This window comes from Megalops cyprinoides, chromosome 14, assembly GCF_013368585.1.
Source record: "Megalops cyprinoides isolate fMegCyp1 chromosome 14, fMegCyp1.pri, whole genome shotgun sequence".
Lineage (NCBI taxonomy): Eukaryota > Metazoa > Chordata > Actinopteri > Elopiformes > Megalopidae > Megalops > Megalops cyprinoides.
The window spans coordinates 33,063,487-33,089,208 of NC_050596.1; the positions used below are offsets into that span (position 1 = coordinate 33,063,487).

General features: G+C 43.3%; 2 protein-coding genes and 1 long non-coding RNA gene across 3 annotated transcripts in view; 1 reads left to right on the top strand and 2 right to left on the bottom strand.

The window, feature by feature from the left end:
• abcb11a (ATP-binding cassette, sub-family B (MDR/TAP), member 11a) overlaps positions 1-10,107 on the bottom strand; it is a 13,743-nt gene extending 3,636 nt beyond the window's left edge. Inside the window, 23 exon segments of the mRNA XM_036544789.1 lie at positions 120-317; positions 1,150-1,306; positions 1,451-1,692; positions 1,917-2,120; positions 2,254-2,415; positions 2,841-2,945; positions 3,058-3,222; positions 3,327-3,456; positions 3,579-3,660; positions 3,987-4,188; positions 4,540-4,710; positions 4,802-5,005; positions 5,264-5,389; positions 5,479-5,589; positions 5,676-5,789; positions 6,153-6,327; positions 6,519-6,643; positions 7,294-7,465; positions 7,965-8,098; positions 8,824-8,908; positions 9,214-9,455; positions 9,940-9,988; positions 10,100-10,107. Coding sequence (XP_036400682.1) covers positions 120-317; positions 1,150-1,306; positions 1,451-1,692; positions 1,917-2,120; positions 2,254-2,415; positions 2,841-2,945; positions 3,058-3,222; positions 3,327-3,456; positions 3,579-3,660; positions 3,987-4,188; positions 4,540-4,710; positions 4,802-5,005; positions 5,264-5,389; positions 5,479-5,589; positions 5,676-5,789; positions 6,153-6,327; positions 6,519-6,643; positions 7,294-7,465; positions 7,965-8,098; positions 8,824-8,908; positions 9,214-9,455; positions 9,940-9,988; positions 10,100-10,107 — 3,363 coding nt within the window.
• A 7,674-nt stretch (positions 10,108-17,781) lies between these two features.
• Positions 17,782-21,565, top strand: dhrs9 (dehydrogenase/reductase (SDR family) member 9). Its single transcript, XM_036545968.1, has 5 exons — positions 17,782-17,950; positions 18,811-19,123; positions 19,654-19,912; positions 20,078-20,241; positions 20,358-21,565. Exons 2-5 carry the CDS (start codon positions 18,811-18,813, stop codon positions 20,579-20,581), a joined length of 960 nt encoding a protein of 319 aa, XP_036401861.1. The 5' UTR covers positions 17,782-17,950; the 3' UTR covers positions 20,582-21,565.
• Positions 21,566-22,914: 1,349 nt separating this feature from the next.
• Positions 22,915-24,154, bottom strand: LOC118788813. Its single transcript, XR_005005442.1, has 3 exons — positions 24,085-24,154; positions 23,768-23,872; positions 22,915-22,966 (listed from the first exon to the last, which is right to left on the bottom strand). It is a non-coding gene; the product is annotated as an uncharacterized LOC118788813 (long non-coding RNA).
• Between the last annotated feature and the right edge of the window lie 1,568 nt (positions 24,155-25,722).

A 25,722-nucleotide genomic window follows, 5' to 3' on the forward strand; every position in this document is an offset into this window, starting at 1 on the left:
ATCACACTGTATTATCGCTCTGACCACAGCAGCCTGTATGAGCTTTAACCCTGTGGAGTATAGAACGGTAGCCGGACAGAGGGGTTTATAGCATCTGCTGTGCTGTGGTAGCCACTCACCACCCTGCCCTGGTCGGGGTCGTAGAATCTCTCCAGCAGCTGCACGCTGGTGCTTTTGCCACAGCCGCTGCTGCCCACGAAGGCCAGAGTCTGGCCCGGCTTCACCGACACCGACAGCCCGTTCAGCACCTGCACGTCTGGGCGGGTCGGGTACGTGAACTTGCAGTCGATGAACCCGACCTCTCCTCTGAACTTGTCCTGTCGAATAAACAAGGACTCAGTGACAGAAAAAAAAAACCCTGCTTCAGGTCTCTCTCGGTAACGAAATGTGACCGCCTCAGTCTGTTTAGCAGGTGATTGTGAATTGGGAGGTTTTTGCCGAAGCTTTTTTTTAAACGGAATAGCTGACAAAGTGATTGACACCTCATTGCTCCATGTCATAAAAGACCCATTAATAATATGTAAGGTATAAGTGCAGAGGGAGAACTGCAGGTGAGAGAGGGAGAGGGCAGGTAAAGGTCAGTATATGAGATGAGAACTGTAGTATCCCTGGATCCAACACCCCTCTATGGTCCTTTTTTCTCCTCTTTGTTTTCAGTGCAGGCTGTGTTATGTCGGGGTTTCGGAACGTTTAGATATTTAATGGTGTGTTGTTACCATTACTGTAGACTAAGCACATACATGTTTTCCTACAAAAAAATTCTGTTTAGATTTAATGAATAATTATAAACCTAAACATGTAAATGAGGGCAGTCCATATGCAGTTCATTGTACTTCAGATCATGAATATGAACATTTATATTGCCTTCTCCTTCCCATTCTATTCTGCCCAACCGCAAACCTGAGAATCTGTGTTCCTGGACCGTGTGCTCTCTCCCGCACTTAAAACTTGTTCAAAGAGGAAACTCTCGCGCTGACACAGAGGCAGCTGATATACACAATCCCAGCAATGCTGCTATTGGCTTGAGGGCATCACACAGACTCCTGCTGTTTCCCCTGTTCTTTTTCCGCAGAGGAACACATTTAAAGCAGGTGAAGCAGGTGAGGGCAGACTGGGCTCCGAGCGGAAGGGACGGCCGCGCCTCCTCACCCATCTCTCGCCCTCAGTCTGGCTCAGGCTGATCCTGGGCACTCTGTCCAACAGTCGGAACAGCTGTGCAGCAGCTGTCTTGGCTTTGGCGTAGTCTGGGGTGAAGGAGGAGGCTTTTCCCAGGGCCGTGCCGCTGATTACTATGGCAGAAATCACCCTGTGGAGGTGCACACATACACACACACACTGAGTTTAGTACATCGTAGGCCAAGACTGACTGGACTCTCAATGTAAAATTCAAAAGAGAGCACAATCGTTGGTTTGTTCTGATTGGCATCTTTCATTGCTGTACCAAACACACCTGAAAACCACCATGTAGTGCAGTCCTTCGTAGTTGACGAGATAGCCGCCGTATCGGAAGGAGGCAGCGTACGCCATGAAGATCACACATTGAGCGAAGGCAAAGCAGATGCCGTACACATTGGCCTTTTTCTTAGCAGCTCGATACGGAGCCTCCAGCTGCTGCTCGTATAAGTCTACAAACTTTTTCTCTTTGGCTAAACCTGCAATGGTCCTAATGTTGGCCATGGCTTCACTGGAAACCTGCAGGAAGGCAGAGGCACACAGAGCTCCAGCACATTCAGATGTAAGATCACATACTGCAGTTCAGGACTGAGCGCAGAGAGACGCTATACAGAGGCACAGGGCAGAGTGTAGAGTGAAGAGCGATCAGACGCAGAGATGCAGACCAGAATGTAGAAAGCAGAGTGATCACATGGGTGACAGACATGGGTGAGAGACACAGGGTAGAGTGTAGAGTGACTTACCTGACCTGCAGCCTCCAAGGCCTTCTTGTCATCGTTTGCAAAGCCTGTCAGCATTTTTGCCTGGAAGACCCCTGACAACCCAATCAGTGGCAGAAAGCACATCACCACCAGGGTGAGCTTCCAGCTGAAGTAGAAGGCTATGATGAAAGATGCTCCAATGTTGGTCAGGGAGTTGACGATCATTCCAATCTGCGATCCTGTAGCCTGCAGAGGAGAAAGAGAAACGCTCACTGCTCAGAAAACAGGCAAAAATGAACAGGACCCATAACTGCTCCTGTCAAATGTGTGTGTGGTGTGTGTGCGTGCGTGTGTGTGTGTATGTGGAGCCGTGACCCACCCCTTGGACCATGGAGGCGTCAGTGGCCAGCCGGGTGGTCAGGGCTCCGGGGCTGTTCCTGGGGTCATCGAACCAGCCAACCTCCTGCCTCAGCATGGCCTCGAACCCCAGCCTGCGCAACCTCCTCGTCAGCAGCTCCCCCGACTTCGCGAAGGTGTAGCCCTTCAATGACACGGCAACACAGTGCCTGAGGCCTCCCTGAAGCAACGCTTTCAGCAATCACATCATACGAACATGCCGTAGCGGTGAGGAGTGCTGGTAAACAGGGCTGATATAATCCAAAGCCTGCCGTGTAGCATAGCGGTAAGGAGCAGGACTCATCACTGAAGGGTTAGCGGTTCACTGGGGCACTGCTGTTGTACCATTGGGCAAGGTATTTAACCCAGAATTGCTTCAGCAAATATCCAGCTGGATGAGTGGGTAACATGTACAAAACTGTAACCTATGTAAGTCGCTCTGGATAAGAGCATCTGCTAAATGCCAGTGATGTAATGTTACTAACTTGATTCCCTGGTTCTGCTGTACCCGTGGGCAAGATGCTTAACCTGAGCCCCCACACACAGAGCAGGACTGCAGTGTAAAATTACCTGCAGGAACTGAGAGAAGAAGCTCACGACAGCCACCATGACGAACAGCACGCATATGCCGTTAATCTGCTGCCTCTGCTCGTCAAGATCTCGGATGGAGAAGGTCTGCACGAGCCCAGACAGTGAGGGAGAAGGGCAAAGGAGAGGAGCTGAGGTTTATGAGCAGGAAGACCAACACACGGCAAAAGAGAAGCCAGCGACTCCCAGAGCATCTCACCCCGAGGATCTGGCTAAATAACACGGCATAGATGGGGTTGACCGATCCGTTCACCGCCGCTCCCAGGGAGCCCAGCAGCATGTAGGGCCACTCGGGCCGGTTGTACTTCAGAATCCGGGTTACCGGCGCCGGTTCTATGGACTCCTCCACTCCATCCTCAGCATTCTGCCATCATGTGTTCATTCAGAGAAAAAGGGGGACAGAGGGGTTTGGTGCAATGAGACTTGGGGTGCAGGAAAACGAAACGCCGAGCAGAACAGAGATGGCACGCTTCACCTTACTTTCTCACTCTCCACCCCCTGGCTGAAGGTGTCCGCCTCCATCTGGATGTTTCCGGATATGGCGTCAGGGGGGCGGCTGTTTGACAGCTGGGACTGTGACCTCAGACGCAGAGACCGCCTTTAAAATAATTCCATAATAATTAATTAATGTGCATCTCAGTTTTATAACGCATCTCTAACTGTCAGTTCTGTTACATCCCACTATCTGCCAGTGTGGCACATGACAGTTGGAGGCCTTACCTGAGCCCAGACTTGTAACTCCCTCTGCTGAAACTGCTCACTCTCTCAATGCAAGGCTCCTCTGTGGTTTCCATCTCAAGAGCTGGAAGAGAACATATTTATTTGTTATAGCACATTTGAGACTGTCACAAAGCCCTGCACATATATTGCACTGTTTTTTTTCCAGAGGGAATCAAAAAAGCAGAAAACCCAAGCCAACTGAGAAAAAAACTGCAGTTATTCCCTGACTCTGAGAAATAGTGGTCAAAAGGCTCTTGTGTGATAGTAGAAATGTTATTATAGGGATAACACATAAAAGGCATCATTGAAACAGCTCATTTCGCTAGAGAGTGAATTGTGATCTTTGCTACTTGTGATGTTAAATGTGAACTGATTATAAACGTGTCTCCACTGCTTGGCCCAACCCACCCTTCTTTTCTTTGTCATTGGCCATGCCTCCGCCCTGGCTCTGCAGAGTGACCAGGGTGAAGTACACGCCCTTCCGGGCCAGCAGCTCGCTGTGAGAGCCCCTCTCCACCGCCCGGCCGTGCTCGAACCCCACGATGACGTCCGCGTTGTGAATGGTGGACAGGCGGTGGGCGATGGTGATGGTGGTTCGGCCCCAACGAGCCTGAGAAGTGTTCAGCCACAGGTACAACAACATTTACACACCTGAGGGATCTGCAGAAGGCTTTAACACAGCTGCACAGGGGAACAGGGGAAGAGGGATGCTTCAGGCTAAAAATTGCTCCAACAAAGGATGCAGACTGAAGCATTAACACTTATAAATGTGAAATTTGCTTCTTCACTGTGTTAACAATGAGATTTTTCATGCATCAAATATGCATTTTCATGATGCACATCTTTCATTAATTAAGGAGTCAGGTGGGCACTAGTTATGATGGTAGATATGACTGTGACATTGGCAAGTTTGGATCAGGTAGACCAAATGACTGGTGCTGATGGAAGGGTGAAGATCCACCTTATCCAGTGCTTCCTGAACCACGGCTTCGCTCTCGTTGTCCAGGGCAGAGGTGGCCATGTCCAGGAGCAGGATCCTGGGGTTTCTGACCAGGGCTCGAGCGATGGCTATCCTCTGCTTCTGTCCCCCGCTCATCTGACCCCCGCCCTCCCCCACCAGGGTCTCGAATTTCTGCGTGACCAAAGACGAGAAGGTTCAGCGAGGGGTATCTTTCCACGCGCTCTCAGACCCTGTGCGTCTGCGTTCAGGGCACGCACTCTACCTGAGGTAGATCCATGATGAAGTTGTAGGCGTTGGCCTCCTTGGCGGCGTTGACGATGTCCTCCATGGAGACGTCCGAGCGGCCGTAGCGGATGTTCTCGGCGATGGTGGTGGCGAACAGCACGGGCTCCTGCTCCACGATGCCGATCAGAGAGCGCAGCCACTGGATGTTCAGCCCCCGGATGTCATGGCCGTCCAGCGTCACCTGTGAAAGACAGGTACTGTGAAGGTTTCCACACCTCTCTCTGGTACTGTCACACACATGTTCTGCAGCGTACCACACGACTCTGGTGCTGTTTAGGGTATCACAGCTGTCTCAGTGCTGTGAAAGATTGCTACTGTGGAGGTTATCAGACCTGTCTCTGTGTTCTGTGGGATTAATTCCCTCATACAATGCAGGAAAGTTACTTGTCTGCTATTAACTGATTGAATGGGCAGGCTCAATGTAGTCACTATATATTACCATTCCTTCCTTGGGATTGTAGAATCTCTGAATAAGCTGTATTGTAGTGCTTTTCCCCGAACCACTTGGCCCGACGAAAGCTGTCGTTTCTCCAGCCTTGACCAGCAGTTTCAAGTCGTCTAAAATCTGAACAGAAAGATCAGGCACATAACTGTTAAGTGTGATTTAGGATGGCTTTTGAAAACTGGCTTTCTGCGATGTGCAAAAGGGAATACCTTGACGTCTGGGCGGGAGGGATAGTTAAATGTGACACTGTGGAACTGGATGTCACCCTTCACCCTCTCGAGTTTGTGCCCGTCCTCTGAGAAACAGTCGATTTCCGGCTCCTGCGTGAGAACAGGAGAAGACATGTTTAATAAGAGGGACTGGTGATCAGTGATGTCACTGCTGCTGGGTGCCCCACCCGCCTCACCCTGTCGATGGTGTCAAAGATGGCCTTGGCGGCGGCGCGGCCTGAAGCGAAGGCCTCCAGACACGGCGAAGCCTGGCCCAGATTCATGGCCGCCATTAGAACGCCAAAGAACACCTGGAGGCAAAGGTACCCGCACAGGTGCCGTCAGCATTGCAGATAATCCACAGTGACAAGCCATGCGCTCTTTTATCAGCCTGGGACTGGTGTGGCCCACCCTTACATTAAATTAAATATGATTAAATCAATAATATTACATAATAAATTCTCCTGCCTTAAAGTGAAATGTATTTCACTCAATGTGACTTAGTTATTACTTCATTAGCTTGTTTCAAAGTTGGAATGGATATGTTAACATGCAACACGCACGCAAGTGTGTGTGTGTGTGAGTATGTCGGTGCGTGCATGTGTATGTGTATGTGGTGTGTGTGTATGTGTGTATGTGTGTGTGCGTTTGTGTGTATGGGAAGACAGAGGTACCTGAATGAGACTCCCAGGTGAGAGCTCCTTGGTGTCTATGACCAGCTTTGAGCCGTACCAAAAGGCCAAAGCATAGCAGAGAAAGATGATGCACCAGAGGTAGCCCTGAAACACACCGATGATGGTCCCTTTTTTAACACCCCACCTCTGGGCCTCCACCAGGTTGCTGTCGTACCTGGTGAGAGAAAAAAAACAATTCAGTTAGTTTTCCCTGATGAAAGAAGGCAGCAGGTTAATGTCATTCTGTAGTCCTTCAGAAAATCCTCTAATCTGAGGCTTGTTCAGTCAGAAAGAACAGACGCCGCTTGGAGCTCCTAGCAGGAGCAGAATGTCCATAATTGTTTGTACTCAGATACACAGCTTCACCTCTCTGCCTCCTTCCTCTCCCCTCCGAAAGCCGCCACCGTTCTGATGGCGGACAGCACCTCGTCCGCCACGGCGCCCGCCTTGGCGTAGGCCTGCAGCTCCCGGCCCGTCAGCCTCGACACCGCCTACGGGAATAGCAGGAAAAATCAGAACTCACATGAAAAATGATTATGGATATGAATACCTAATTCCTTCTTTTCCTGACCAGTAGAAACACTCCTTTGCCAGAATAACACACATGGGAACATAAAGCGGACCGGGCTGGATTCATTACAGCCATCAGCTTTATTGTCCTGTAGCATCTCCTAGCTGGTGGTGGAAGCTTATCAGGTAGAGGACATGGTTAGGACTTGGAGGGTCACAGCAGGAAGTGCAGTCAGTGGGCCCACAGGGGGCAGTCTTCCCTCTGGACAAATTAGAATAACATATGCACTGCTGGGGACACTGCACTGTAGGAGGTGCTGCCTTTGGGAATAGATGCTGTTGCTGAGTATGGTGGTTGCCCAGCTTCCTGACCTAATTCCCAATGTGGACATTTAATCATCTCTGTTTAATTGGACAATTAACCCCCGCCTACCTCAACCCCGCCCACCTGGTGTGCTGAGCGTTCTGGTGCAAAATGGCTGTTGAGCATCACCTACACACTGATGCTGTTAGCAGAGAGCTACACCCCACAAAGTGATTTGAAATCTTAAGTTAGAATGACATAAAAGATTAAAGTGATCACTGCGGTAAAGGCTAATGTTAATGTTAATGTAAAAACAGCATGTGTCACCATGGCCATTAGTCCGGCCGCCAGCCCAATCAGAGGGCTCACTGCGATGACCACGAGCGTCAGCTTCCAGCCACCGATGAACCCCACCATGAAGCCGAAGATGAAGGTGGAGATTCGCTCGATGAAGATGGACACCTGGTCCGCTATAGCGTTGTTTATCTTGTTGATGTCACTAAGACGGACAAACACATAACAGGATACCTTCACTCTACGGTTAGTGAGTTAGATGACTGGTATGACAAAGCAAAGAGGCGCTACAGCTATGATCATGATGAATTACAGTAGAGGATAATGAGTTATGTTTCCCCTTCAATGACTACACCAGTGCTGGAAGGTTTGCATTACATTTTGTCACTTAGCAGATGCCTTTGTTCTGTGACTTACAAAAGGCTTTGCAAGACTGCAAAAGAGCATCTAACAATAATATCACCAGCACAGCAGCACAGCATCACAGCAGTACATACGGCAGTGCTGGTTTTACACACACGTTAGCAGTGCAATCCAGTGGAGGGGCAGTGAAACTTCATGGATCCTACAACAGGCGACATTGCTGTCAATCACTGACTGTCTGTGATGAATCAAAGGACTTTGCCTTCCATTGCAAATTGCTATGATTGGTTTAAATCAGTTGAACCAACCATAGCTGAACCAACTGAAAGCTACACACTCACTCTGACATTCTGGTGTTCAGCTCTCCGACAGAGTTGCAGTCAAACCAGCCAATCTCCATGCACATGACCTTCCGGAAGAAAGTCTTCCTGATCCGCTGGGTCTGCCGGGCTGCCGCCGACACCCACAGGGCAATCTGACACAGGGAGAGCGGGCGCACCACGCTAACAGGTTTGCATTGCCATAATTTACATTTATATTTAGTCAGCTGGCAGACATTCTTAAGCAGAGCGACTTTCAAAACTGCATTCAGTAGCCAGTTAGCTGTACAGAAGCTCAAACATCAGTGCCACTGTGAGTAACATTGATACAGTTGGATCAAGTTCTGTTAAAGGAAAAAAAAAACTTTAAACTATTACTCTACAACACGTTAAACCATACAACCTTAAACACCACAGGTCAGTGTCATACAATTGATCTCTCAATAATACAACAGCATCCTTTACACTGAACATATGTACCCAGCTTCATCACAGGTGTAACAGGCAAGCTTCCAGTCAGCTGTGACTCATTGCCTTTTGCACTGGGTCACTGTCTGTCTTTACGGTGCTGTACACTGATATCATCTGTCTGTCTTTACGGTGCTGTACACTGATATCATCTGTCTGTCTTTACGGTGCTGTACACTGATATCACTGCATGTTCCCTACTTGGTTCACAGCCACACTAACATCATATCAAACCCAGCGAACATGGGTGCATCACTGTTTCCAAATGGGTAAAGCTTCCATACATACATTTTAATAACCTGTTGAACCAGCAGCCTTAAAGTATCTCTGCTCGTTGCCATAATCTTTGCTGTAACAATTTTGAAGAAATTGGAAACATATTTCTATTTTTTTAATGTGTAGTTTCACTTACTTGAAAATAACTGACAAGAAGGACTGCAGCTCCAATGCCAATATAGTAATATGCAAACAAGGTCATCTGAGCTTCAATGTCAACTCTGCAATAAAACCGAAAACTCATTCACTGACTGTGATTACCAACTCAGACTGCCTAATGCAAGACTGAAGTTTGCGTAAACTAAGCATATAAATCCAGAAATACAAAAAGAGCCACTGGGATTTCTGATAGTCGCTTCAGTATTTGTAATTTTACACCCATTTCTCAATCCAAAAAATTGAGAAGCAGTAATGCAGTAATTTTGCCAAAACAATCTATTGAGAGCTCATGTAGATTTTGTTAAAATGTACAAGGCCCTGAAGGAATATGAGGTTGATCTAAATGTTGAGTGAAGCTAGCACTCACCCACAGTCTATGGTGGTGTTGTCTGCCAGCTCTACCACAGAGCCATTGGTCCAGGTGATGGTGTTGTTGGTGCAGGTCTTGTTGGGATCTGCTAGCTCCTGTACCTCCAGCTCGTAGGCCACAAACGTGTTGGTCATCATACTGTACACCAGCAGCATGAGGGGGGAGGCCGCCCCATGGACCAGGGCACAAAGCCCCCCAACCACCATCATCAGAGTGTCCTTCCATGTCGCGAATCGAAACTGGGCAGGGCAGGTACAGAATTCATATACGTGATCTATTCCTTAGAGGATGCCCTTTTACAGTGCTACATTTACATATTCATTTTCAGCTGCATCTTTGCTGGAGCAATTAAGGTGATGTACCTTTCAGTGCAATATCAGTGCACCAGCTGGGAATCAAACCTGCAACCTTTAGGTAACAGGCTCAGCTTCTTGGCCACTACATACAATGCCACCATAGATATAAAATGAAAACACAGGTGGTTATCAGGTCTGGAAACCTAACTCTAACTCCGTTGATTGCAGCTTTTAAAATACCCTTGGTGTTACAGAGAAAGAAGTCAGAGATTGCAGATGAAATATCAGCTGATTGATTGCGACAGGATACAGAATCTCAGAGAGTAAGCGCTAAGCGGAGCTTGTGAGTATATTGCAGTGTAGATGCTGTTCCAGCCATTAGACATTAAAATGCTGCTGAGCAAATCAGATGCAAAATATTAATTACCAGTTGAAAAAATCCAACAGACAAGTCTGTTTCTGGCTTCTTTTCAGTCCTAAAAGTAACATAAAAAGGAAGAAAATTATTCAAAGAAACGCGCAGCTGGACACCAATCCTACAAAAATGTAAAAACCAATTGAAAAATGAGCTGTAAACCAATAGATACCTGATCATTGACTATTTCATTTAAAACTCCAAAACTGGTACTTACCCCTTTTCATTGGGTGTGTAATCTGAAAGTAAAAATCAGATATTTAAAGAAAATCCTCACAGTAAAAGATGATGTACCTGCCCAAATGCCTTCAGATACAGTTCACAGTAAGACTTTTTAATAACAAAAAAATATCAGTAGTTTACTGAGGCAAACTTATTAATACCTGGTGCAAAAATGTATTCCATATAAGCAAAACAGCATAAACCATTAAAACAGTGTTATCAGTCATTTGTTAAGGTCTATGAAGATAACTGTGCTCCACAATGCAGAACCACAACTTACCTTTCTTTGCACCTGGGTCTTCTTTCAAGGATTTAATTTTTTCAAGGTGACCAAGTTCCTTCATACCTGCATAAGGTTTTTTTTTTCCTGGGGTGGTCTTCCTGAAAACAACCAAAACAAAACAACCATAACTTCATGAGTCAGCTTTGAAATATGACCATTACACTCAATAAACTATCCCTGTATACCAATTCCCACATATTTATCCACATCATGAAACAGATATACAAAAAGTTTGCTTGATACAGACAATTATGACAAGTAGAGTAGTGTTACAGTACCACTCAAAAGTACACAAAAGGACACATCTTTCTTTCTTTGTTATTACTATTTTTATGATATTTACTATAGTGAAAACATCAAAACTATGAAACACAAATGGAGTTATGCAGGGACCAAAAAAGTGTTAAACAAATCAAAAATATCTTATTTTAGATTCTTCAAAGTAGCCAATTTATTTTTTACTAAAAAGACATTCATACATAAGCATTGATTTCAATATTTATATTTGTCCAATAAACAAATTTCAAGCATTTAAGCATAAGTATGTCCAAACTTTTGACTATATACTTGCTGTATGTATGTACTGTATATTTGCTGTCAAATCTTCATAGTGTGGTTGGACAAAGGTTTTAAAAATTGTTGTTTTATGGTGTATTTGAACTATTGGACCATGGAGGCCAACAGTCCTGTAATGGCTTACATGTCAGTTACAGCCTTGAAGATAATACTGATTACAGAATTGGTCCTAGTACTATTAGCCTTCCTAACCACTACAACATATGTATGTTGCACATACTGTAACATGAACACTGCTGTCCTTCACATAGTTACTAAATATAAATCTAAAACATACTAAAAATATAAATCTCTTGAAGTAAACTCAAATCTTAGTAATAATCTTTATATGATATTAATTAAGATCGCAAAGGCCAAAATAATAAAAAAAAGATTTAGGATACAAATTTTATTTTATTTATTAGGATACAAATTTTATTCAGTACAAATAACATCAATAGAGACATGAATTATCTTTAGATTTAGAATTTTGCTTTTGATTAAGTTAAAATGTAAATTGGACAGAGAATAATTTACTATTTTTATAAGTGCTGAGATTGATTCAAAGCTTTGTCTATTGAACTGGAAACATGAAACTGAAATGTTTCTTTGATTCACACTATATGAAATATGTATGCACTACCACATGTTCTACCACCCATTGCACAAAGACCACCATTAGAATCACTTAAATCATTCATGTTTCATTATTCCTGCATACACATATATATATATATCAGGCCCTCCCTGACCCTTGCTTCTAAGACAAGGCCATGCTGAAACACATACTCTACCTTTTCTGTGTTGTTTTGAAGCTCTTCCTCCGATCTGCCTGCCAGCCGGCTCCTTCTGTTTCTCTGACCGCAGAGGAATGGAAGACCTTTCTTTCCTGTCCCTATAATATGACTCCCTCCCTATCTCCTGCTACATTTGACAGATAAGATGCCTGGCATGAACAATGTCTCGGGAGTCACACATTCACTCCTCTGACTCACGAGTTAATTTCAGTTAATGTGCAATAAATCATTGATCTGAATATCTTAAGCTATAGAGAAAAGGCTATGCTGCTTATGACCAAGTTGAACAATCAATATTTGGGTCAATATGTACAACTGGAGCATTCTACCATAAGGAGTCAGCAAATGCTAATGAAAATATTAACAATAATTGTCAACAACAATGTGTAACCTTCCATCATCTTAAGTTTTTAACAGGAGTGTCTTTGCTTATTTATTTAAGTAAGATTTATTCCTTGTTTTAAAGCACACACAGTCCTCATGGGCAGTTTAATATAATGAATAGCATCTGAAAGGCATTTGGTAGTTATTGTTCTTACAGTTGTATTTTATTAATCATAATTGAAATGATTAATTTCAAAAAACAAATTGAAATCAAACTGAATTGTAAAAGTGATAATCACTCCCCCCCCCCCCCCCCCCCCACATCAGAAACATTATGGATAAGTTCTGTTCAAACATAAATAAATGCTCAAAATCATTTCATGAAACAAGAATGACAATATTATCACTGCTTTATATAAAGACAAATGATGAATAGGAAAGGAAGTTTTACATGTACTGTACATGTACATTATTAATTGCATTTCAATTTCCAATTTTAAATGTTCATTCTGTACTATACCACCTTTCATCAAAAGACTATATGACTATGTTTTGGAATAACATGAGGATGGTTTAGCTTGGTCAAGTCCATGAACCCAAGAACACTGAGTACATGGGTGTAAAAGTAAATACAGTCACAGTATCAGGAGATGCTGGCTACAAAATTGCAAAATTCTGAGTCTATGTGTGATTATTTTCCCTCCATAGGCATCACCAATGGAGCCAATGCTCCACTCAGATGAATAAATGGATAAAATTGTAACCTTTGTATCACTCTGGCTCTGAGTGTCTGCTAAATGACAGTAATGTAATGTAATGTAATATAATCATGCATTATACCAGGTCATTTAAATGAGACAAACAAGATATCCACAACAGTAAATTCCTTCAGATTGATTTTTATGAAAGGTGACAGGTCAGAGCAAATCAGACATTAAATGACACTGTGTAAGTACGTCACAAAAATTCAACACATTCTATTTTTTAAAACGATCTTTATGCTTTTGCCGCAAATGGCTGTTGTTCGTTAGGCTTGCCTGACCTCTCACATTCTCAGCGAACCACAGGAAGCCCAAGGGAAATCGTGAATAGACAATAGGTGCATTTCCCTGACATCACTTCAGCAACTCATAGGTGCCCAACCAGCCACTAGGGGGTGTTATTGAGTGCTGTGATGAAGGGACTGTGGCTGACAAATTTAGCCATAAATTAGAAAGCCTGTTTGACCAAAAATTGATGGCGTATTATATCAATCATACTGATGTGTCCAGCCTTACAGAATGGGTTCAGTGACCTCGAGACCATTGCCACTAATGCTTATCTCTCTTAGCCACAGTCACCGGGCTGCAAGGGCCATAAATGATTAATGCTCAGCTGCCTTTATCACTCAGCAGCAGCCCTGATCATATTTCCCCTCAATCAAGGCAAGAGGATCGTATTTCGAGGGTTATGCAACTCAGTTGGGGCGATATGGACTGCTTCCAGGATGGGTCATGTCCATATTCATTGATCCCAAAATCCCTTTCACCTGGATACTCACCTGGCTGATCCTCATGATTCACTGATGATTAAAGAAGATGCAGAACTGCTCAACTTATACAACTTAAAGAAACAAGAGAATAAAGCAACACAAGAAACATTAGTCTGCCTGGCTAAATTCCAAAAAATGCGCACCCCACTGCCAATTGTCCAGGCTTTGAGCGGTTTTGCTGCTTCATATACAGTATAAAGTTAATAAGTTTTGCTGCTTCATATATAAAGTTAATAAGAGTTGCAGGCTCAATATGAGAGAACAATGATCTGCACACTGTTTTCTCACTGTAGGGACCGCCAGACTAAATCTGTTACAGTGTGTATATTTTTGGTTCTTTGATTATACTGCTTCCTGTCCCCCACCTGACAAAACTGAGCATGTGTGTTTTCCTCACCATGAGTAATGGGTTTAAATCAGCCAGTCTTGAACCTGAAAGGCAGCACTTGAAAGTGACAATGTTGTGTTAAGCCTGTGGTGTTGCAGAGGGACTTTGACATGGTCTAGCGTGTGGAGGCACGTGAGAAACAGGTTTAAAGCACACCAGTGCAGAGAACCAAAATAAGCAGACAGTTACAATCATTAACTACGGACAAAATCAATACCAAAAAGGAACATGCTCTCTGACAGAAAGACTGTGTAGAATTTGCAGGTCAATGCTCTCTCGGTCAAAAACTGCAGTTCAGGTAGGAATTTGTACCTCCTTAGATATCAGTAATTAATTCCTGCTTGAAACTGATAACCGTGCTAAGATTGCAACTAGAACTACCCAGGTATTACATATTTGATAATAGACTCATAAAAAGGTATGTTAACCATTTACAAATCTTGGATACAAAAAGGGTTTATGCATTTTATTAATAAGTCATCTGGGAGACAATAATTATCTCCCAGATGAACCAGTAACCTTTTGATCACAAGCCCAGTGCCTACAAAGTTCCCAGTAAGATGAAAGGAATACATACAGATGTCAATGACGACTTCATTTTAAAACAATCCAATCATGTTTTCATTATCATAAAGGTAGCAGAAAATGTAAGCATGTAAAACCTATGTTATGAGCAGGGAGGGAGCTTGTACACCTAAGTAATAAGTAGCATTTGTTTCATTATTGAAGTCAGAAAAGTATACGAAAGATACAGTATATGAAAATTTCCCCAAATGAGTCATTGGCCCACACAAGTTGAGCAATGCCCATTAAGTAAATCACTAAAAAGCTGAACCTACCAATTACAACTGTAACGTTCAATATCAAGAAAATCAAACTTAGTCATATAACCAGAGGGTGTGAGAAAATCTTATGTCAACATGCTATGAGAAAAGGGGTTTGGAAGGCAAACTTGAACCAAAGGTCAATGACCAGAGATGTGAAAGGACATCTAAGATAGTCTAGGTAATTGAGATAAAACATTTCAAAAACTAGCATTACCTGTTGACTATATGAATCTGGTGTTAATCTATGGCAGAGATAGAAGGATGATGTATTTTCAGAAACTCCAACACAAGACTAAGCAATACGGATCTGTCTAACTGCACCTTAAATGACACACAAACCATATTTTGACATATAGAGGTGGATATGATTTCCTTTAGGGTTGATTTATATTAACTTCTCTTCATGTACAGAATCATTTTTGGCCAAAAACCTGGTCGCCTATTAAAACTGTCAAGCTTTGTTAAAAAAAAGACACCATATTGTAGTGATGGAGAGGACACATCAGAGGAAACAGCTGAAGGATGGGAAATTCACAGTTCTAATGCATCTGCAGTCTCCAGACCTCAAAGTCACAGAGCATTTAGTAGCTCAAGCTTAAGGAAGCAGGACATTTATGCCTGAAAAAAGGAGCTGATCTTCATGATGAAATATGTTCTGTCAGTTTAACATCACAGTCTTTTAAAGCGGTGGTCACTAGTTAAGAACTTGTGAATTTAAAAATTAACAGTTCACTGACGACCTAGACTTCAGGTCACGATTACTACATGAAAAACATTTGTAAGAGCTTTGCACAAAACAAATGTTTTGCAGAGTTAATAAAGATGCGAAAGGTGCACTGTAAGGAAGATATTTTTATTAATAACAGTAATTTATTTTTCAAACATGACAGTGAAAAAGTTCCCGTCTAGACAGAGCTGAACGTGGCTATATGATGAGATGAATGCTGGATGGTTTTCATATGGTGTTTTGCTGGGGAATTTGCATGCTTTCCAGCCAGTATTAGTCCTAACTTGTTAGCTGGTTTGAAGAACTGCAAGAATGTGAAACAAACTCCTCCTTAAATCAAGGTTTGTGAGTATACTTACTCAATGTAATTTTTTAACCATCAGTAATCACCCTACCCAGAGCAGGAGCCATGATCGATCAGTGTAATTGTCAAAAAGCCACTGTAAAATGTACTCAGAATTAATAATCTGTTAATTTATTATACTGGGCTGTCAGTCTCCATTCTTGTAATCATTTATTTGCAAAAGCTATTGTATTTCATGCTTGGCATGAGGTAGAGGTGATGGAATTGATATTTTGTCAAACATGCATTGTATGTGAAGTCATCTCTGGTGAGATGACAGGGGTAACCTTAAGCCTCCTTGCTCAACGAAACTCTCATGATTGATTGTCTGTAAGAGCGTAAGAGATCAGACTTTTTCTGATTGCGTTAAGGTTGGAATCAAAATATTTGCGTATCTGTCACCATGTTAATTGGATTTGCGGACAGGTTTCTGACTAGTTGGGTATGAAAGCAGCTAGCCTCCTTGCTAACTAACTTATATAACATTTCCTATGCATGCCATTACATGTGCATAATGCACAGGGAAAGAATTACAACCAATGATTGGCTTTAGCTGTGGACAAAAGCAAACAACAATTGAAGAAAATACTGGTCATATATACAGTGCCAATGAGATGGCAAAGATAGCTGGAATGACTCCATCCAAGACTTTGCAGGACTTTCAAAATTAATTTTCACTGGTTCGTTTTGAACTGCCGACAGTGAACAGATGTCGCTATTGGCTACGTCTGATAAGGTTTAGGCTATCCAGACAGAAGAGATTAATTTATAGTAGCATTAAGGACAAAGGAAGATTTGCGATTATGTAAAGTGCAGAAAAGTTATGATTGCAAAGATAAAGAAGAAAAGTGCAAAGCGGTAGAAGCTTAGACATTATTGTGTGCCCTGGCTTAAGTTATAAATAAGCTTAGAAAGAATGAGCAGTATACGAATAGGATCAGATGATATAACAGTAAACATTTCTACAGACTCTGGGTCTGCCTTCGGGCAGTTTTGGTCATTTCTAAAGGAAAACTCTACAGGCATACACAATAGACCACCAACACAAAACCTGAACAAAGGCAGTTTATTATTACAGCGGATAAATATCCATTCCAATTTTCCACAATGGATGATATTAAGTTACACATAATGCAACCGGATCCTTTGTGGAGCTCTTGAAATGCTTAACAACGATTTACCGTCATCCCGAATGACATTGACATTGTTGCCATAAGACTTCGTCCGCGAATACCTCAGTGCGCTCTATGTAAAGCACTTGAATACTCGAACAGCGCTATAATGGGGAATTGATTAAATTTTATAAACCCAAAGCAAATTCAGTAACAGTGTGATACTTACTGAAATTAGCCAGGGTTGTGTAAACATTCATTTTATTGCTCAGACATTTAAAGGTCATTTAATTACAATAATGAAGGATAGCTAGTAAACAAGTAGAGATAACTTCTGTATCGGTGCGGGTGGTGGCTTGGTAGCCCGTTTTTGACTGGAAGAGCCAATCACAGTAGCCTACCGTCACCAACAGATAAAGTTTTACACGCCCCACTATGCGCTAAAGCAGCGCCCACTGCGGACTGGATCGACTCAAAAACGCCTTTGAATCCAGCAAGCGGGACGCACACAATGAGTACATAGATTTTGTTTCCGTCCTTGAGAAACACTGGCAATCCACGATTGCTCCGCCACTAAAATGTCCAACATTTTCACCCCTTCGAAATGGGAGGCTTCCCTTTAATTCTGGCGATACTGATACCCAGTATCCACTCGTTTGTGATAAGCCCGCATTCCTCTCTGCCTAAATAAAACACCGCCCATGCGGCAGGAAAGGGGCGGTGTGTCTTGTTTAACCCTGATTCTGGGCCAAACATGACTAGAATTGCGTAGCTGGCGAGCCTTTTTCAACGATCTCCAACGCCTGCCTGTCTCATGTGACTCTGCAAAGCCAGAGTTACATGTGTTTGCCTGAAATAATCATTACGCTCCCCTTTTCATCGCAAAATACACGCAGTCAACTGTCTGTAGAACGGTGAGTATCGTTATGTTGTTTAAATGTATGAATAAAGTAGGAGAAAGTTTCAAAACAGTCTCAAAAGTATCAAAACAAAGTTTATGAGCCAGTAATCCGGCTATAGGGCTAGCGTTAGTCCGGCTGGTTTTACAGTAAGGTTTTAATATCTGTATTCGCTAGATCTTCGCCAGGCATTGAAGTGAATGTGCATATGCTCTTTTTTGCTTCGCCACTTGTAGAGGTGGAAAATACCTTATTGCGCTTGCTGTTCTGTAAATGTTAAAAGTTGGTCATGCGTGAGTTACTGACATTTGTAGTCGTTCGACAACAATCTCCCTGCACCCGGTCGCAACCACCAGTAGTTTATCTACTTAGGGAGCGTTAGCTGGTCCTGTGAGGAAAGTCCAAAGATTAACAGCTACCTGGCTGGCCACCTCCTAACTCACTCCATGTAGCCATGTTTTAAGCGGTTAAATGTATCCAACTACATTTGACAGAAAGCGGCTTTCAGCAAAGGATTTCAACAGAGCAATGTACCTTTGATCATTTGTAAGCGTTGAGATTTGATTATCAAATACAAAAAGACTGGCTACATTAACTAGTAATTATACATATAATTATGATTATATTATAGTGGATTATTTAGTGCACTGTTTTGATTAATATGGATTTCTTCTTTGTGTACTTTTGATGCAATAATCTACCTTGCTGCTGAAGTCGCGGTATGCTGTAGTTGTGTAAATGCTGTTTTCCCGTATCTTAGATGGAAACTACCATAATATCTGTGTATAAAATAGTGTTTATCTAGCTGTGATTGCTGATGCAGATTTAAATTTTGAATATTTTAAAATAGTTGAATTCATCCTTCTCTGTCTCAGATGTGGCTGTACCTCCTTGGCCTGGTGGCTCTTGTATTCCTGTACCGCTGGTACAGGGAGCTTGAGAGAGTCCCAGGTAAATCCAGCAAACACGTCTACATCACCGGCTGCGACTCTGGGTTTGGAAACCTGCTGGCTAAACACCTGGACAAGCTGGGCTTCTGCGTCATTGCGTCCTGTTTCACGGAAAAGGGGGAAGAGGAGCTGAAGAAGGCCTCTTCCGAAAGGCTGGTCACCGTCCACCTCGACGTCACCAAGAAGGAGAGCGTGGATAAAGCAGCTGCCTTCATAAAAAACCACGTCGGGGAAAAGGGTGTGGCTTCTCGCCTTGTTTAACTCTGAGGCCCTCAGGTCTAAGACTGTTGATGCTCACTTTTGTGTTTTTCCATCCTGGCTGAATCAGCACTTTGTAATTTTAGTTTTGTTGTACCAAACAGGTTTTACTGAAATAGGGCACTGGCAGAGTTCAGTATAAATGTGAGCTGTCTGTATAAAGGGGGTAAGAGGAAGAAATTGTCATGGTCAGGGCTTGTAGCTGCTTTGCTGGATCTCCTCATAACTTGTCCATCTACTGATAAAACAAATATACTGGGGTGACTTTAGAGGAGCAGAAGCATAATGTTTTATCTAGGTCATGCAAAGATTTAGAATTCCTAAGGTACAGTGGGGATCCTAAATGGATAACCTTTCACTACCTAGGCCTCCTGAACATGTGGCCGTTCAGCCACACTGTAGGCATTTTCCCTGTATGCGCATGTTGTAGACAAATAAGGAAAGTGTTAGGAAAGGGCCTGGCATTTAACAGGCGTGAACGGTCTTCTGCAAACTCTCCTGCTTGCACAGGTCTGTGGGCTGTGGTGAACAACGCCGGGGTGTCTGTGCCTTCTGCGCCCTCTGATTGGCTCACCATCGAGGACTACAAGTCCATGCTGGATGTGAATCTGAATGGGGTCATCGCAGTGACCCTGAGCGTCCTGCCACTGATTAAGAAGGCCAGGGGCCGCGTGGTGAACGTGGCCAGCGTCTTCGGACGGATCAGTCCCTTCGGTGGACCCTACTCTGTTTCCAAGTATGGAGTGGAGGCTTTCAATGACAGCCTGCGGTAAGAATCCCTCCATTTTGTTTCATGGATTATGCCATGGTTATGTCCATATACAAAAATATGCTGAGTTTCAAATGAGCTGTGAAGTGTGTGCTCAGTGAGTTCTGAGTGTGAAGAGAAAACCAGAGTACCATTAAGTAAGGGTCTCTTCTTCCTGTTTTGCAGCCTGAATATGGCACCCTTTGGAGTAAAGGTCCTGTGCATCGAACCGGGTTTTTTCAAGACCAGTGTGACAGATGTCGACTTGTTAATAAAGAGTATTCACAAACTGTGGGAAAAACTGCCTCAAGAGCTTAAAGATGAATATGGAAGCAATTTCCTTGATCATGGTAATTGTCACCGATAGTTAACCAGTTAACATGCCTCATTGGTCATTGCAATGTAGAAAAAAATGTAACTCTGTAGAAATGACATTCATTCATCAAATGACATTTCTCACTTCCAGTGAATGTGATGATGAAGGAGAAGTTTGCAAAGATGCCAGACGGCGACCTGATGAAGGTGGTCAGCTGCATGGAGCATGCCATCTCTGCTGTTCACCCTCGAACCCGCTACTCGCCCGGCTGGGATGCCAAGTTCTTCTGGTTACCGCTCTCTTATATGCCGACCTTCATCGCTGATTATCTGCTCCTTAAAGATGCTCTCAGGCCGAAGAGATCTATTATCTAGCTCTTTCTGCCACACAGCCCTCAGCATTTACCTGCTGGCGTGCCTGAAAGATGAATTGTTTGATGCCTTTGTAAAGTTTATGCCCATTTACAGCTGTGATGAGTATAAGTGACGAGTCTTGTGATGTCTGCCAAGTCTGACCTAGCCTGCCCCACTGACGTCACATATAACGACACCTCCGTCTGGACACGGTCCCACAGTTAATGTTAGGCCTTCCAAACTGCACTTACTGCATTTTACACGAGGTGTCTGATTGGTTACTGCCTTGTCAGACTCACGTGCCTCTGGCTAAGGGTGGGGAAAGGCAAAAAACGGGTTAACCTGACTGTTGTGATTGGCTCATGACTCAATGGTCGTCTCAGCATGGGTAAGGAACATCCCAAGGGAGAGCCGTGATGACATAGTTGGCCAATCCAAAATCAGGTGACCCTTTCCAGACTATGAAGTTACTTTCCTTCAGTATTCTACATATGTGTCTTGCAGGCAGGCTGGGTCTGACCTAGTACTCTGTAAATCAAGGGCATTAATTAAAGCATAATTTATGTTATATAAAAGCTGGTTTAGTTAAAGTTTTTCACTGTGAACAGTGCCTTTATATTACAGTAAAATGAGGATAATGGACCAGATTAATTATGCCACAAGAACTTAAATGTCAGGGTTAGTACTGAAGGGACATTAGTGAAATAAATGGATGTCATTCCTTTATGATGAAATATATTTCAATGCGCTAACACTAGTTTTCTGTCTGTCTGGATATCTGGAATGCATTTTCAAGGAGAGAAGCTGTGCAGTGACCTCCAGAATCTGTAGATAGGCCCTGCGCAATTCTATGCATAAGTAAGATATAGAATGATGACCCTGTAGCCAGACAGCTATGTTCAACTTACTCCAGCTCACGCAGTTTGACCTGGGAAATGACAGGAACAGTAACTGCTTTTAATTTGTATAATCTTTTTTGCATAAAATAAAATGTCTGCGTCAGTACAGGCAAACTCAGACCTGGATCTGTTTTAAAAACTCCACAGAGCCTGAAAATTCTGTAGAATGGCCTTTTTTTATTTTAAAAAGGTAACTTTACCTTTGAAGGTAAGAAAATGGCAGATAACCATCAATGAGCTGAAACCAGGTTTAGCAAATTGCCCACTACAGCAAATCCTCACGGCTCCTTAATTTATCACCCTTGTTTAAATTCTGATCAGGGGAAGCTTAACCCAAGTAAACATGCCAGGAGCCTATTTCTGAAGTGTTTGTGCAGTTAGCACTGAGTGAGACGTGCGTAGTGTTCCAGTTGAAGAACGAAGTTACTCAGCCCATTGTGTTTTAAATATGACTGTGACACAGGGAGACTTTCTGTGCAGGCTTTTTTGTCATGGTGATCTAGAAGCTGAGTGAATGTTTTAATCAGAAGAAGAATCCCTCAAAGCAAAAAGAAACCCTTTCAGACTGCTAAATTAGTTTATTTTATCTGTCATTTGTAGTATATGAGTGAGATGCAAAACAAGCTCTCAAAACACATACATTTACAGCCTAAGCCTTTTAAAAATCCTGCAGGAACTCTTCACAATGTGTTCCTCCCCCTTTAGATATGGGAGCCGGGCCTGCGTCCACGTCTGCAGCACCGGCATTCTGCTGCAGAACGATCAGAGCAGCTCTGTAAATGTGCACGTTTGTTTGTTGGCCCCTACAAACAGAAATACAGTTAACTGTCATTCATTTGACTTCAAACCGATATCTATCACTTGCAAAGTTCTAAATGTTAAATCTAATGCTATTGACAAGTATGGCAAGCTAATTAGTTATTATAGTTTTTCAGGGAATTTCATGTTACCGAAAGAAGTCAGATATTTGTTGCAGCTGGGGCCAAGCAACCAAAATGAGACTAACTGCAGATGATCCCGTGCTAAACAGCAATTAACAAATGGTAAAGGCAAAAAAAGACTTGTTGCTTTTGGCTGAGAACACATCTTAAAAAATATTTCATCCCAAGTTACTATAGTCAAAATCCACACAGAAGAGCCATTTCCTCTGACCTGCAAGATTTGGCAGAGATTTGACCATATTATTTGGCAGCCATTTGATTTGAAGGTAGGCGTGCATATTTTAACATTTACTCCATAATACATCTCGGTCCCTGTTGCTAATCCTTGTCATCAAAGTTACACTTTTTCATTCATTATACAATAAAAGGGCCATTACAAAGATAGATGTTTCCAAAGAGTTTATTATTCAGTTAAAGGGAAGGCATTTTCTCTTGCAATAAGAGAGACATGTCAGATCAGCGGTATGAGAGCAACTGTTCCCAGCTCTGGATCCCCACTGTCTTTCTGTTCATTCGGGGGTCACTGGATCACTGGGGGGGTCGGCTGCTGCTGCCGCTTTGTTACCCTGTGAGGAGGATCCACACCCAGAATCCTGTGAGCGTTGTGGTCCCATAAAGTAATGCGGGGAGAGTGCATGACCAAATACCTGTGGAAGCTGCTGCTTCCGACTCCGACACCGACTCCGCCTCCACCAAACACCCCAACCCCACCTCGGACAGGAGGTAGGCAAGGCCCTGCTGCTGCCTTTAGCAAAGCTGTCTGACCTGGCAGACAGATGCCAGAGATATGACAAAGGGCTGAGGCACCAGTCACCAAGTGGCCTCCATCTGTGTGTCTGTGTTTGATCTGATTTAAAAGGAACAGTACGCTAAGGTGAGATGGAGAGGTAATGGGGTGGCTGCTCTGCTTCTTACCCGACAGGGGGTGTGTCCAGGTTCACAGCCTGCATATCCCCTTTCAGAGGAGCGCAGTGGTCTGCAACAGGGTCTGCTGTACTGGGACCCCTGCATGGGACAGCCTCCCAGGTCGTGTTTACTGTTTAAATGCTTTGGCTTTGTGTTCATTCTCAAGCCAAACTGGCCATCTTGGCTATGACCTAGTGGGATCTCTCTCTGCAGTCCCTGACTGTATATCGCTCCCGCTGTCTGATGTGGTCTCACTCGGTTGTATTCTGCTGTTTGTTCAGGCTGTTGGCAGTGGCACAGCGGGCAGAGATGTTGGCCTGCAGGTTGTTTTCCCTGGATTTCAGGGCCTGCAGCTCCTGCGTTTTAAGCACAGTGTTTCCCCATGCTGAACGAATAGAGACTCCATCTCCTGCGGAAGGAATAACAGCAGTGATAAACATCACCTGCACAATCACACTCACCATGCAACACAACGGCAGGAGCATGGCAGTGTCCAGACTCTGCTGATCCAGGATCAGCTGGCTTTCCATCCTCTCCAGCGTCTGCCTGGTTTTCAGCGTGGTGTTCTGGGAGGAAACAAAATGAAAGAGGTTTGACTCCCAAACGCCTCTGAGGTTATAGGAAACCACCAAGTGCTGTGTCTGTTACTGACTGGCCTTCTACAGTCGTTTTTGAAATCCTGTAGGATTTAACTGCTAGGCTGGTGAGTAATGTAGATTGCGTGTCTCTGAACTCAACAGCATTTTTATTATAGAATATTCGGCATAATGAAGCTCACCTCCCTCACCGCCGCCTTCTCTTTCAGATCGCCCATCTCCTGCTTCCGCAGATTCTCCCTCTGCTGCCGCCTGCTCTCTCTCTCCACCACGGCCTCCTCGCGGACATGAGCGTCTGTTGCGTCATTTCGCAAAGCCAGTTGCGTCATTATGGTGTCATACCGCCAGGTCACTGGAGCAAAAGCTACTACCTCTTTAGAACATTTTGCATATTAGAGATATGCATTCATGCAATGCTTTTAATGTATTTAATGCAAATACAAGTAACAACCAACCGAAATGTTATAGCTGCACAATAGATTATTATCCAGCGATTTAGAATAACTAAGGAGGAAGTGAATTAATGGCAATAAATTACTTAAGTTCACGTTAGCCAAATTTCATTATTTAAAAAATTCACTTCAGCCAAATTTCACGATTTCAGATGTATAAAATAAACAACTAAATAAATAAATAATTCCGCACCTGCTTCGATTTTCGTGTTTTTTAGTGTAAACAAATAACATTGTCCTCACGTACCGCGTTACCAGCTGGTGATTGAGAGACATACACTGCTGAAGCACGACACTGCTGTCGCAAACCAAACACAAGATGGCGCTGTACCCTCATTTGATGACTTAAGCCAAGCAGATCAGGCAGCCATAAATGGTATTTCAGCCGTTTTCAGATTTTACCAAGGCGCCACCAACCATTTCACATTTGCTCAGGTTGTTTCAGTCAATAACGTCTATGCGGTAGGCCTTTGTTCGCATAGATGAATCATGCTGGTGACCATTGTTGGCTAGTATCCATCAGTACTGCTAATGTCCACAGCTGCCTCATTCAAAGCAATCAAAAATGCAATTAAATGATAATATCGTGGTAATGAAAATGGCGAGATTTTGCATATGGAAATCTTTGTGGTTAATGATTTCATTTTCATGTCGCTTAGGTTTGCCATGGCCTTATCAGAACCGAATGCGTGGTTCGGAATGAACGGTGATGGCGGTTTATTTTCCTTAATCAAATTTTCGGTTTCATCTGTTCCGTTTCAGCTCCGGGGTGTAGCCTATTTGTTTAAGGTCTCTTATAAGAGAATATGGCTATTTCATATTCTGTTTTTAAATAATAACATCTGAATACCCAAACGTTTACTTTTTAAATATGGATTTGCATTGATAAACTGTTGATCCGAAAGGGAGTGTACCATGCATGAAAATGTTTTGTGGAGAAAACGGATTTGGCAGAAGCAGAACAAAACTGAACTAGTATTTATATTAAAAGTTTTTAAATTCAGTGAGCGCCGAACTTGTGAAGATGTATAAAATGCTTTCCCTTTAAATCGTGACGTATAATTAAGGATAGAGCCCAACTGCTGTTAGTGTGAATCCATCCCCAGTGTGCCATAAAGGTGTTCTCCAGTTTAAAATGTTTGGTTCACACCTATGCAAATATTAGCAAAATAAATAAATAGGTTCTATAGGGGGCGTTAGAGGACAGGAGCTGTGGAAACTCTGGACGTGTTCACCGTTGATTCTAGCTGGTTTGAGTTTAGATCTTTGTTCCAAAATGTGTCTGCCCTCTCACTACCGTGCCAAACGTGGATGTTTGAGATGAAACTACGCCTCATTTCCAGCTCTGAGGACCTGCGTGCTGCCCTC

Bases quoted from the DNA above. Each gene is read 5' to 3' on its own strand.
- dhrs9 (XM_036545968.1), top strand. From the start codon at position 18,811: ATGTGGCTGTACCTCCTTGGCCTGGTGGCTCTTGTATTCCTGTACCGC. The intron at 19,124-19,653 runs GTGTGGCTTCTC...CTGCTTGCACAG, and splicing joins AAACCACGTCGGGGAAAAGG to GTCTGTGGGCTGTGGTGAAC. The intron at 19,913-20,077 runs GTAAGAATCCCT...CCTGTTTTGCAG, and splicing joins GCTTTCAATGACAGCCTGCG to CCTGAATATGGCACCCTTTG.